The sequence below is a fragment of the Paroedura picta genome, chromosome 16 (genome assembly GCF_049243985.1).
Source record: "Paroedura picta isolate Pp20150507F chromosome 16, Ppicta_v3.0, whole genome shotgun sequence".
NCBI lineage: Eukaryota > Metazoa > Chordata > Lepidosauria > Squamata > Gekkonidae > Paroedura > Paroedura picta.
Window position 1 is genome coordinate 8,541,132 of NC_135384.1, and position 13,516 is coordinate 8,554,647.

The following is a 13,516-nucleotide window of genomic DNA, read 5'->3' on the forward strand; positions in this document are numbered from 1 at the left end:
TCACGGAAAGAGCCTTTTGATTTCTGCTATCCCCTTGACAAATTTGTACTTTCTTTCCCTTTTCAAATGCGGGGAGCCTGTGTTCTTTGAGCAAAGATTTCCATAATCGTAATCGTAATAATAACAAATTATTTAGCATCTTCCTTTCCCCGAAGGCTCAGAGCGGGTGACGACATGCGTAATAATAAACAATAAAATAACACAGCATAAACATCAATCTTCATAAACCTTGAAATCACAAACTAGTTTACACTCCTGTTTAAAATAAAATCATCCCAAAGCTGCCGCCTCTTCTTGGGATAATAGAAACATAGATTAATGGTCTGGTGATTGTTTGACTGATATATTGAGCAGGGAGGCCTGTTTGCCGTGATATTTCCAACCTCAGTCATAGGCCTTGCAGAACAACTCCTGGCTACAGGGATGCCGTAGGCCAATTTGTACATGCCTAGAGTCACTTCTCTTCCCTACCCATATATCAATCCTGAATAAGACAGTCTGTCCTACTGTACGACAGGGAAGACTCCCCCTACACACGCTCCCAAAACACTGACAGAAACGGCATTTCTTACCTTACTGATTTCAAATCCAAAAACTTCTTCAAAATAGGCTGGCTGGCTGATCAACAGCAAATAAAAGGTCCAGCTCCGGCAAAAGTTAGCCACTATAATGGCATAGACAGGCATGGACGTGAAAAACTTGCGCCAGGGGGTTTTGAATTTCTGCCGGAAGGGAGCGAGAAAGCAGCCGTGAATTTCCCCACAGGGCACGCGCGGTTGCAGGACACCCCTCTAGCAGTGCCCCCAGAGGAGCAGTCCACAATCCCCTGCCCCTCCAAATGGCACCACCCCTGCTGCGGTAGTCTCAGTGGCTCCGGTTCTCTTACCATCAAGGGATTCATCAGGCTGCAGCCTTCCCCGATGCTTTCTTCGATGTATTTCCTCTCTTCTTCTGAGATGGTTGGGTGCTGTGCGGGGCTTTCGTAGGAAACCAGCAGCCAAAAGATGTACCAGAAGATGCCAAAGCTGCCTGCCAAGGAACAGGACAAAGGAAAGGTTGGGTGGGAAGGGTCTTTGTTCCCATCCAACGAGGCTTAGACAGTGGCGAGGCCTGGCACCAGAGTTTTCTTACCGTAAACGTAAAACACGGAGCTCCATCCAGTATACTGGACTAGAATCCCAGCCAGGGGCATGGCCACCACAGCCCCCGCGTAGGAACCTGCAAAGATACATCGGAAAGGTTAGCCAAGTATAAGGGAGGGCGATCCCAGCATCCTTTGCTCTAAGTTGACTTTCTCAAACTGCGGACCGGGACGCAAAATGGGTTGTGTGATTCTAGCACGGATGGATCATGAGGTAGGGGACGAGGAAGTGGAAGGGGAGGCTCCGGGAAGCTCAACGGCAAATTAGGGTTAGCCTCTGCAACGTGCGCAAAACAGCCATGGAATATACCTCAGTGCTTGATAATGCTTTGGGCTTGGATACCGTGAAAGGACACCCTCCCACCAGCACCATGGCAGGGCTGGTTGCCATCCCTCCAACACTCTGCTTATTATTATGAAAACTGTTGTTATTTGGAAGCTGCCTTGACATGAGCCTTCAGTGTGGACAGTGTTGAAGATGAATGATTCAACCAATCAGTAAAAGAAGACCCAGTGTGCCAGGAATCCTCAAGGACAGCTGCGTGAAACAAGATTCTGGACTAGATGGTCTCCTGGACTGACCCTTCTTCCGTTCTTAGGGTACGAAATTGTAAGCTGCTTTGAGACGCCTTTGGGTAGTATAAAGTGGGTGACAAAAAAAAAAACAGCTCTTCTTCTTAAGTTCTCTTGGATGTTCTCATATTCCCTTAGGTTAAGTCAACTTGTATCGAGCCCAAGTCAAGACCCAAGAGACAGCTTGATGAGCTTCATCCCTCAGACTCTGCCATCCAACACAGATTCCTTCCCTGACGAAGGGTTACCTTACCGCAGAAGGCCGTTGTCGCCAGGCGGCTGCGTTCCAATGGGGGCGCCCACTTGCTCCAGATACCGTGGCAGGCTGGGTATGTGACCCCCTGGAGGGAGGAGGGCATAGGGCATTACATAAAGACCACAGTGACATTCCATCCGGAGAAAAAGAGGCAGGGTCATAAACCTCTCACCCTTCACCCTGACCCACCTCCCTTGGAGAGGGTTATGTGGCTGAGGAATGGGGGGCACCGTGCTGAAGGAAGAGGGGCAGGGATTCACTGCTAGCTCTAGTGAGGCATCCAAGGATCCGTACCCAGGACTTACCTCCACAAGGCCTTGCAGGATCCTCACAAAGATGACACAGCCGTAGTGGACTCGGGCAGCCGACGGAATAAGCATATTTAGGGTGGACGTCGCCACGATGGCAAAGCCAAAGACCCTGAAGAGGCGGAAAGTGATTCGTTAAACGGCAAGACTAGCACTCTTTAAGTAGCATCTGTCTTCTCTGGCCATTGGAAACTAATGTTGTGTAAATGACCAAGCTGTGAAACAAGAAGGTCTTGTCTCAAATCTCCCTGGGGTACGGATAAACGGAAGCAAGCATAGTTGATTTATAAAGATATATAAATATAAAATCTAGACAGCATCCTAAAAAGCAGAGACATCACCCTGCCAACGAAAGTGCGTCTAGTCAAGGCTATGGTCTTCCCAGTTGCAATGTATGGCTGCGAAAGTTGGACCATAAGGAAGGCCGAGCATCAAAGAATTGAGGCTTTTGAACTCTGGTGCTGGAGAAGACTCTTGCGAGTCCCTTGGACTGCAAGGCGAACAAACCGGTCAGTCCTAGAGGAGATCAACCCTGACTGCTCTTTAGAAGGCCAGATCCTGAAGATGAAACTCAAATACTTTGGCCACCTCATGAGAAGGAAGGACTCCCTGGAGAAGAGCCTAATGCTGGGAGCGATTGAGGGCAAAAGAAGAAGGGGACGACAGAGAATGAGGTGGCTGGACGGAGTCACTGAAGTAGTTGATGCAAACTTAAATGGACTCCGGGGAATGGTAGAGGACAGGAAGGCCTGGAGGATCATTGTCCATGGGGTCGCGATGGGTCGGGCACGACTTCGCACCTAACAACAACAACATAAATATAAATACATATTAGACTGGCCAGCCAGATGCCTCGGGAAAGTCTACAAGCAGGATATGAAGACCTGGCCTGAAACAACTGCCCCTCCAAGCCAACTTCCTGGTGGGGCCTCAAGAACTTCTAACACCAGAGTTGACCTCTGGGCTACAGAGATCAGTTCCCCTGGAGAAAATGGCTGTTTCGGAGGTAGATTGCATGGAATCAAAGCTCACTAAGGTTCCTCATTTCCCTGAAAACTCAGCTTAGGCTATTCTTGTGCTTTTCATGGGTCGGGATTGAAATATGACCAGCCTCATCTTGCTATTTTGTTCACTCTGTGCAAAAAAATATCTACATCAGCTGCACTGACTGTATTGTTCACGACTCCAAACCAATTCCAGCTGCCAGCCAGGAAGTCCATTTTTTGTGGAGGGAAAAAATTACTGGGTCGTTATACCCAAACTGTGGACCCAAAATATGATAAAGCCAACGTAAACTGTAAAAGGTAACAAGTACCATTATTAAGAACAAACACATTCGGTATTTCTAGATTTATTCTACCTCAAAAACCTGCCTTTCTCTTGTGAGGGAAATGTTCTCTGTTCTACCAAGACATTTGACTGGAGTAAAAGAAAAGCTCCTTGGAAGAACAATAAACACATTTCAGGAACTGTTTTAGGTGCTGGGTGCTTCTGGGTTCGCGGGAAGCCATCTGCAAGTGGTCCGTGCCCAGAGCTTGGGGAATTATTCACTTAATGTGCAGGTGAGTCTTGAAATGACAGCATCCCCACTTTGTTCTTACCTGTTTGCTGCAAATTTCTGAGATATGAACCCACCAGGGATCTGGGTGACGATGTAACCCCAGAAGAAGGACCCATGGATCATACCCACTGTCTCAGGGTCCCAGCTGAACTCAGCTTTCTGAAGAGGGAGAAAGAAGGAACATTATAGCTAGAGAGGAGCAGGCAGCAGTGGCCAAACTGGACACCTGGAGAACCACAGTTTGGCCTGCAGAAAAAACTAGAACTTGATTTGAGAACCCCTGTCCTGTATCCATTGCTCCGGGATGTGTGAAGCCATAATCAGGCAGAGAGTAATTCGAAGGATGTGGAAAATGCATAGTGTTTCACGTTTGGAGTTTGAGAGAAGGGCTTCCAGATCAGGATCCCAACTATTAATGGAAAAGCTACACATTCTGCTATCTGGACAAGCTGTCTTGTGCCAGCCATGCTTGACTCATAGGGCTGAGAGTTACCTGGAGAGCCAGCATGGTAAAGATCAGCAGCTTCTAATCTGGAGAGCCAAGTTTGATTCCCCGCTCCTCCTCCGCATGCAGCCCACTGGGGGACTTTGGGCCAATCGCAGTTCTCTCAAAGCTCTCTCTGCCCCACCTATCACACAGGGTGTCTATTGTAAGGAGAGGAAGGGAAGGCAACTGTAAGCCACTTTGAGGCTCCTTGGGGTTGTGAAAAGTGGAACACAAAGAACCAGCTCTTCTTCTCTTCTGAAGGAGGGTGGGGAGGAGGATACCCTGCCCCTTTAAAAAGGGTTTGAGGAGAAGCTTTTCATAGCCTGGAGGTAAGTACCATCATTTAGTAAACAGCAGCCATTATGCCTCTATTAAAAATACGGGACACTTTTCCTGCAGGCTGTTGACCACTTTACACCCGAGCATAGTGAATCAGCACGAATTCAACAGGCGAAACTTTCTTCCATTAACTGCATCTTTCTGTCAATAAATAGTCTGAGATTAACGGGACTGCAAACTCAGACACCTTTAGCAATTCCTGCCTGGGACAAGGACCGTTTCCTGGGACGCTGCCCCAGCCGTAAAGCCTCTTTTGACAGCCCTTACCTGCATGACGACTTTGTCCCCATGGTAGACGGTGTTATTGTTGACCATGCTGACGATGGCCACGCCCAGGTTGCAGCGGATGCCGAAGCTGATGCAGAACCCCAAGCCGCAGAGGATGGCGATGATGTAGCGGCGCGGGAGGCCGAAGCACGTGCAGTCGATCACCGGCTGGTGCTTCTCCGACACCTCTACTGGCCGTCCTTCTTCCGTCAGCTCGATGATCTCCCCGCCTGGCTGCTTTCGCTCGAGGATTCTGGGTGGAAGAGATCGTACGCGGTACTGGAAGAACCAGGGGAGACACCCACAAAACAGAAGGCCAAAGCGATCCGCAGCCCCCATGACAAATCTGAGGGAGGCCGACTGGCCAGTCAGTGGCCAGGTGATGTCAGAGGTCTATCCGGAGAATGCAAAGTGGCATCAGCAGATAACAGAATTGACCAGTGGTCCACAGGAGGCCCTGTTTTGAGGCTGAGCATCCCTCAAAAATACTCTATTTTTCTCCAAAGCAGGTGCTATTTGAGAAGGGGAATTCTGTTCTTCAAGTGGTTGCTGGCCCTCCCTAGCAAAAAGAGGGGACCCTCCCCCCATACCATCTCCCATCTCTGGAAGATCAGGAGATGATTTTAGACTCGTCTTGCTGCTCTTTTGCCTTGAACACCAGGCGATGTATTCAATTTTTTAATATATCTATTTTAAATCTGAAGTTAATTTCATGAATTTTAGTTACTGCGGGTGTTTTTGATGGGATGTACGCCGCCCTGAGCCGGCTTGCTGGGTAAAGCGGTATATAAATCAAATAAATAAGGACCGTGAGTTTTATGTTCAGAGTTCTGCCCAAGCTAATTAGAGGGGGGATTTTTAGTTCATTAAATGCCTTTTAATTAGTTCAAGGTTGCAGCCTCATTCTGCATGATAAACATCCAAGTTGTGTAGCAAGGGGACATACAACTCCTGTGCCGAGAAATGGCATGGCCAGCTCAATGGGGCCTCCCACATAACCCAATGCAACATTAGTTATTGTTGACATGAATGACCTTTGGCATGTTCAGAGGGCTTCACATAGACCATTGGTGGCCAAACTGTGGCTCTCCAGATGTCCATGGACTACAACTCCCAGGAGCCCCTGCTGCCAGCAGGGGCTCCTGGGAGTTGTAGTCCATGGGCATCTGGAGAGCCACAGTTTGGCCACTCCTGATTCACAGACTATTTTGTGATTCTTGGAGCAATCACCTTTAAGGAAAGCCAAGAACAAGATAATTCATACCATAATGGATGTAAAAGTTGGGTTGCCAGCTCTGGGTTGGGAAATACCTGGAGACTTTGGGGGTGGAGCCTGGAGTGGGCGGGATTTGGCGCAGGGAGGGATCTCAGTGGAGTATAATACTATGGGGTCCACCCTCAAAAACAGCTGTTTTTCTCCAGGGGATCTGATCTCTGGAGTCTGTCGGTGAGCTGTAATTCCAAGAGATTCCCCAGGTCCCACCTGGAGGCTGGCATCCCTAGGCTGTGATAAGCTGTGTGAAAAACACCCTCCTGCCAGAGAATCTCATAGGTGGTTTTTCATTTGCTCCTGAAAGCTGACCATTTCTGCGTCTAAGCGACATGACTCCCCCCCCCCCCGGCCAGTTGGCAACCTTCGAATCTAGGGGTCTTGGAGCCCCCCCAAGTCTTCATCCGTCATCGCCCCCTCCCTGCTCTTGCCCAGCATCTCGTCAGCCTGGTAGGGAGGCGGCTGCAGCCCACGCAGAAGCTGTTCCGTTCGGAGCCGGTGCAGATGGGCTCTGAGCTCAGACTCGGCGCTTGGCCCAAAAACCTTCTCTTGCTTAGCAACCAGAGTGACAGGGCCCTCTTTCCAAGTCTGGTTCCCCTCCCTTTCTTCCGTGAATCTTCCGTGCCCTTCAGGTTCCCGCAATGACCTCACCCTCTTGCACGAGAGGCCTCCAAAGTCTGGTCTTTCAATGGTAACAGCGTAAGAATAGCTCAGTGCTTCTGGCTAGTCCAGCATCCTGTACCACACAGTGGCCAACCTGTGGCCCTGGAGGGCCAGCAAACAGGGCACAGGGGCCAAGCCCCACGCCCTAATGATGCCTCCCAGCTCTGGGATTCGGAGGTTGACTGCCTCTGGATATGCAGGTTCCCTTTACTCACAATGGCGAGGGGCCATCGATGCCAACATCCAGGTGAGGCCTGGATATCTCCCAGAATTCCAGTTCTCCTCTGAGGAACATGGCTATTTTGGAAGGTGGACTCTCTGACACTATACCTAGGGCTGCCAGCTCTGGCTTGGGAATTACCTGGAGATTTGGGGGGGGTGGAGACTAGGGAGGGCATGGTTTGGGGGAGGAGCAGTTTTAATGCCATAGACTCCGCCCTCCCGTCGTGTAGAGGCTAAGAGTGGCTGGGTTTGACTCCCCGCTCCTCCACATGCAGCCAGCTGGGTGACCTTGAGCTTGTCACAGCCCTGATACTGTACCCCAGGCCCCATCCCTCAGATCTCCAGGAGTTTCCCAAAATGGATCTGGCAACCTCCCCTCCCCCGCTAGTGGCCTGAGGGGTCTCGGAAACCCCAGGGCTGAGGACGGCGACCTGGATTCACCAGTCCTCCCACAGGATCTCTGATTCGCGATGGTAGTTCATCCTTGAGCTTGCTGGAGAGGCTGGATTAAAAAATACATATAAATACTTTTTTTTTTTTTTTTTTTGGAGTAAGCTTCTTGCGTTTTTGCAATTTGATTTCCGGTCTAAACAAATGTAGGATGCGGCTGGCAGAGGCGTTCAATAAAGAGGAATGAAGGAACGGGGAATTTAAACCGTAATCCTTGTGAGAACAGGAGATTTCTCGGCTCATGTAAATGTTGTTATTTATCTATGAAATGTGGGGGGTGGATGGTGCGTCTTGACCAGAAGTTCAATGTTTATTCTATTTTACATGTGTGTGTGCGTGCATGTGTGTGTGTGTGAGAGAGAGACAGACAGACATCCTAAAGAGTAGATCCATTAATAATGTCTAAAAATATAAATGAAAGCTGGACATAAATCAGCATCCTCTTTTTACCCACTCCCAGTTTGAATAAATCCCTCCTGTTTACACTGCATTCAATTTCCATTTTGATTCTGGGCACTTTAAATTTTCCCTCTGCAATGTGCATGATTGATCTGGAGTGACTCTACCTTTCCCCCGCAATATCCAGAAGTGGATATAACCCTCAATATTTGAATCGCCATCAGGAAATGTGCAGATTCCTGCTTTTTGTGAATTAACTCCCTTCTCCCTGCCTTGTAGCAAAGCAGTCTTCCCTGATTGGCCAGGGCGTCAGTTCAAAGACTTCCTGGTTCCCGGTTGCAAGGCTTGTCTTAAAGTGACTGCTCTCCAGAAGCCCTAACTTCTCTCAGCAGAGATTTGCCTCTTGGATTTATTCCTCCTCCTCTGCTGTCTCCAATCCTCCCCCCCCCCCACACGTCATTCAAGAAAATAAAGAAAGAGACTCCTGCTGTGCTTGTCCCCCCTCCCCACTCTGAGCTTCCCCAATCAAATGCAGAACACTTTCTGTTTCAATTGGGGGGGGGATAGAGGAAGCCCCGAGTTCAAATCGATCTGAATTCAGGATCCACAACAGAAAAAAACAAAGTAAGTGCAGAATCAGCCAGGAAATGCAGCGAGGGCCATTCAGTTTAGCTCTCTGCGAAGTAGTATCCTCTACTGGCCGGGCTACCGTCCCCTCTGCCATACAACCGCCACCCATCCCGTTTGGCATACGATCCCCTTTTGCTGACGTTGGCTCAGGGCGGCCGTGCTGGCAGCTTAGACGGGAAGGTTTTAAATATCCCTAGCTAAGCTGCAAACCGCCAGCAGGGTTGCAGCGACCTTGGGCTGCGCCATAAGCTTTTCGGGATACAATTTCTGCCTCGGCTGCTTCACCTGTGGGTTCTGCTGACCTCTACCCCAGCCCACCGAACCTCAACAACCGGGAGGACAAAGACAAAAGAGAGACCAGGCATTAGGCCGGGCACAAATAGCAGCTCAGACGGGACCATCCTCCTCCCACGCAGGTTTCCTCGGACCCAAATCCCATTGATCTCTGTGGGGCTTACTGGCTAGCCAGAGCCGGTGTGGTGGAGTGGTTCAGAAATTGGGCTCCCACGCAGGGAGCGGGTTTGAGTGGCTCCTTCACTGTGAAGTCAACAACCAGCCTGTGAAAAATTGTCAATAAGGAAGGCTGCAATAGGCCCTTTCCTTCTTGGGCATCTTCTTGCTCAGGACTCGAGATCCCAGCATTCAGTTCTGGGGAGTGTTTTCTGGCCTTGTCTCTTGAATTGCACATTCATTGTCGATTGTATTTGTATGTTGAATACGAAGGGATGGCTTTTGATCTATCAATCTGCATTGATACTGGAAGCCTTTATGAATATAGCAGTGGCGGTACACACAGAGTGAATTCTTTGCTTTGTTTTGAATTATCTTCAAGCCAAGGTTGGATGCACACTTTTCTTGGATGCTTTAGGATGCTTAGGGCTGATCCTGCGTAGAGCAGGGGGTTGGACTAGATGGCCTGCATGGCCCCTTCCAACTCTAAGATTCTATGATTCTATGATTCTATCAGTGGGCACCGTTGTTGAGATAGCATTATACCCACCTGGAGAGGGTGGGATCCATATCCCCAAATCTCCAAGAGCTTTCCAACCTGGATCTAGCAACCCTCCCCTTCCCCTCCCGCATGCTCGATGGCCAAGAGAGGCTCTTGCTACCCTCCCCAAATCTCTAGGAACCCCCTTGCCCAGAGCGGGAAACCCTACTTTAATCAGGCGCAATCTGATTTCTCAAGCCATGCCTGACGAGGCCACCTGCACCTCTAAAGGACAAGAGCACGCAAAAGAGGAGGGGAAGAGAGAGAAAAGGGTTAAGATGGCCAAGAAATGTGTTTTGGAATGTTTGATTGATTTGTGGTCCAAGTACTGCAATGCTTCATCCACATTTAATGAGGGATGGCTTAAAACATCATGTACAGATGTCTCTAATCCCTGTTCTAGAGCAGCCTCTTTTTTTTGCCATGACCCTACGAGGAGTTCTTCTCATGTTCCAGGGCCCCTGTGATAGGCTGGCTGCTTGTGTAAAGAGCTAGGCTACCAAAGGCCTAAGCTAAGAGTGAACTAACTACACTCAATGTATCCTTGCCTTATATATACGTGAATAAACAGGAAGGAATTTCCAAGCTGGCGATGGCAAAAAGCTTTATTCAGAACGAGATCCTAGGTATAAAACCTCGTTTTCGTATTTTATTTCCTCAATAAACTGATGGTTTTTTCCCCCCCGGGATACAAACAAAGTCTTCAACCCACTACCTAATTCTTGTATTTATATACCTGACATTTTATATTTTAAGCCATGTCATTTGGGTCTATTACTATCAAAGGTCCATAAAGGTAACTATCTTATGGGGTCATTTATATAAATATAAGAATTAGGTAGTGGGTTGAAGACTTTGTATCCCAGGAAAAAAAAGCCAATTAAGAAATAAGTTTACCGAGGAAGTAAAATACGAAAATGAGGTTTTATACCTAAGAACTCGTTCTGAATAAAGCTTTTTGCCATCGCCAGCTTGGAAATTTCTTTCTGTTTATTCATGTTCGGCTGATGGGTCGTCTCTGCTTATATATGCGTGAGACAGGTTTCTGGAACCAAGAGAAGCATGGGCATGCGTCTTTTGCTGAAATGCATTAATCCAAGCACGCACAAAGGAACGGATTGCACAATTCCTTTTTCTTCCCCTTGATGAAGGTCCAGCTTTCTAGCAATTAATGGCATCATGTGTGACAAAAGGGGGCAGTTTATCAGTTCAGTTACCAGGGCCCCCTGTAAACTCTTTGGCTTCTCACATTTTTTTCAGTCTGTGCCCCCCTCAAATGTGCCAGGGGCTCCCAAGGGACCATGCGGCCCCTGTTGAGAATGACTAGAGCAACCTAAGATCACATGATCCTGGGGCAAGTCCACAAATTACCGGTTCGTACCTCAGAAGGGAATGTCCCTAAATTATAAATTGACTAGGAACAAACAGGATAGAGGTCACGGAACTCCATTAGTGCCACGGGTTTGGCTTTCGGTGGCGTCCGCATTGGGGAAGATCCTGTTCTGCTCGCTCATGGTCTCCCGAGCCGGCTCGGAAAGGCCTAAAATAGCCGGTGTGGTTTAGGCAGCACGTGGAAGAAACGGAAAGGAAGAGAGCACATAACATTCTGCTTGTGGGCGGCATCTGCTGCACTATTGTGCAGACCCTCGGCTTTCCCTGGAGGTTTCTTCTCGTTGGAGGGGGACAAGTTGGCATTTCAGGATAAGCGGCGGCTGACGAAGTCCTAGTGGGGGGCATCGCAGTGGAACTGCATCTGCCATAGCTGCAAAGTCACAACCAAAATCCCCCACTGGCGGCATCTTTAGGAGGCGGCAGAAGGGAAGCAGAGGTTCATCACTGGCTGTTAGCCACAACGCAGAGAAGGAACACATCTATCGGGGGCAGTGATGCTTGGTATTCCCGGTGTTAGGGGGCAACCGTGGGAGTGCGTCTGGAGTCCTGGACCCATTTGTGACCTCCTGATGGCGCCTGGGTTTCTGGCCACTGTGTGACACAGAGCGTTGGACTGGACGGGCCATTGGCCTGATCCAACGTGGCTCTTCTCATATCCTGCATCTTACAACCGTACACAGGGGTGTTATCTTTCCCCCTTTTAAATTGCTAATAACAGCCCAGGGCCCTCTTTCTGCTGAGCAAAGTGGTGCCAGATGGAAGGTTTAACACACACACACACACACCCCTCCTCTCCCTGATTCACAGGGTGATAATTTGCTGCCGAAAGACAGGGACCTTTGACCCCGCGTGTAGAGCCTGCAGCAGTGTGGGGGACAGACAGCTGTAGCATGATTGTTTTGAATGGTCTGTGAAATGTCGGAACCTGGAATTGCCTGTTCTGTGCACTGGTGCGCTTATGACAAGCCCAGGGAGACCACAGAGGAACCTCTGCCCCAATCCGGGGCTTGCTGGCAGCCACAGTTCAACTCCCTACACGTTCGGTTGCCCGTGACCAGCCTGCTGACATGCATGCAGCATCCATCACAGCTCAAAGTCTACGCCAGAAGCAGCTACCGCCTAACCCAGCGACCATTGAGCAATGTGCTGCAAATTAAAGAGTTCTATGAAACTTTATCCAAAGAGGAGGCTACCTGTAGCAACTCTGCGCAATCTACGGATTTCTCTCTCTCCTGGGGAAGGATGCCGCATCTCCCAATCAGATATGACTGGATCATTCAGCACTGAATGATCTAGAGAGAGAGGAGGTGTAAGAGGGCAGGTCTCAGATCCCTGCCCCTCTTGGTCTGAGGTCAAAGAAGGTCACTTCACTTGGTGTAAGGGTTAGGAATGCAGACTTCTAATCTGGTGAGCCGGGTTGGATTCCCCACTCCTCCACATGCAGCCAGCTGGGTGACTTTGGGCTTGCCACAGCACTGATAAAGCTGTTCTGACTAAGCAGTAATCTCAGGGCTCTCTCAGCCCCACCTCCCTCACAGTGGGTCTGTTGTGGGGAGAGGAAAGGGGATTGTAAGCCGCTTTGAGACTCCTTTGACGTAGAGAAAAGTGGCATATAAGAGCCAAATCGTCTTCTTCTCCTGATGTTTCCAGGATCCTTGGTTTGGGCCAGTTACTGCACACCCACAGGGGAAGGAGACTTACGTCTTCATCAAAAGGAGCCACCGGGACACGCAAGCAGCTCTCTCCAAGGCTGTCTTATCGCCGATGTTTTAATCCTCCCCTCGCCCTTCGCAGCCTTATGGAACAGGTGCCAAGAATGGCACCTTGTCAGTTTTCACGGGTAAAGGTTCCAAAATAGAATGCTGAGAGGAGGAATTGTGAAAACAGTGAGGGCCCAGCCCCTCCTCCTCCTCCTCCCCCTCCCCACAATGCAGGGTCCCCAACCACGCTTCTTGCACCCTGTCCCTTCCAAACTCATACATTTCATTAGCCTAGTCTACAAACACTAAAGCCTGGTGCTGTTCCGATCCCAGCAAGAGGGCATGCCGGCGTCAGATAACAAGGCAGCAGGGAACATATGGAGGTAGCTATAAAGCTCAGCCTTCCTTTATGCTGGCCAAAGCCTCCCCTTCTTTCCTCCTCCCCCCCCCCCACTCCTTCGTCACCTTGTTCATAAAATATGCAGCAAGGAAGCCAAGAATAACACAGACGCACACACACACATAAGGACGCACAGTTACCCCCTACCCCAGAAGCCTCCTGCTCACAAGCTGTTCCTGGCAGACCATTTTGCACACACCGAGGATGGAGAATTTTGGGCAGAACCTTGGATTTGTGTTGTGGGCTGTGTGGGTTTACTCCCCCTGGGAAGGTGAGCCAGCCAAGGAGAGAGAACGAACCACTGCAGTTTATTGAGTAGAGTCTGGGTATTGGAGCCGTAAGATAGCTTCCTTTTCTACCGATAAGATTGCCAGATTTTTTTTTTTAAAAAAATCCGTTTCTTCCTGTGCGTTTGCACCAGAAATTAAGCCACCCAATCTCTTCAACTATCTTAAGGTCGGCCTTCA

General features: G+C 49.3%; 1 protein-coding gene across 1 annotated transcript in view; it reads right to left on the minus strand.

The window, feature by feature from the left end:
- SLC17A7 (solute carrier family 17 member 7) overlaps positions 1-13,516 on the minus strand; it is a 33,741-nt gene that overhangs the window by 7,600 nt on the left and 12,625 nt on the right. The window contains exons 2-8 of the mRNA XM_077314832.1: positions 4,933-5,185; positions 3,880-3,998; positions 2,276-2,390; positions 1,968-2,055; positions 1,132-1,218; positions 887-1,029; positions 573-722 (exon numbers count right to left, since the gene is read on the minus strand). Of these exons, the coding sequence (XP_077170947.1) occupies positions 573-722; positions 887-1,029; positions 1,132-1,218; positions 1,968-2,055; positions 2,276-2,390; positions 3,880-3,998; positions 4,933-5,185 (955 nt within the window). The remainder of the gene's footprint in view (positions 1-572; positions 723-886; positions 1,030-1,131; positions 1,219-1,967; positions 2,056-2,275; positions 2,391-3,879; positions 3,999-4,932; positions 5,186-13,516) is intronic.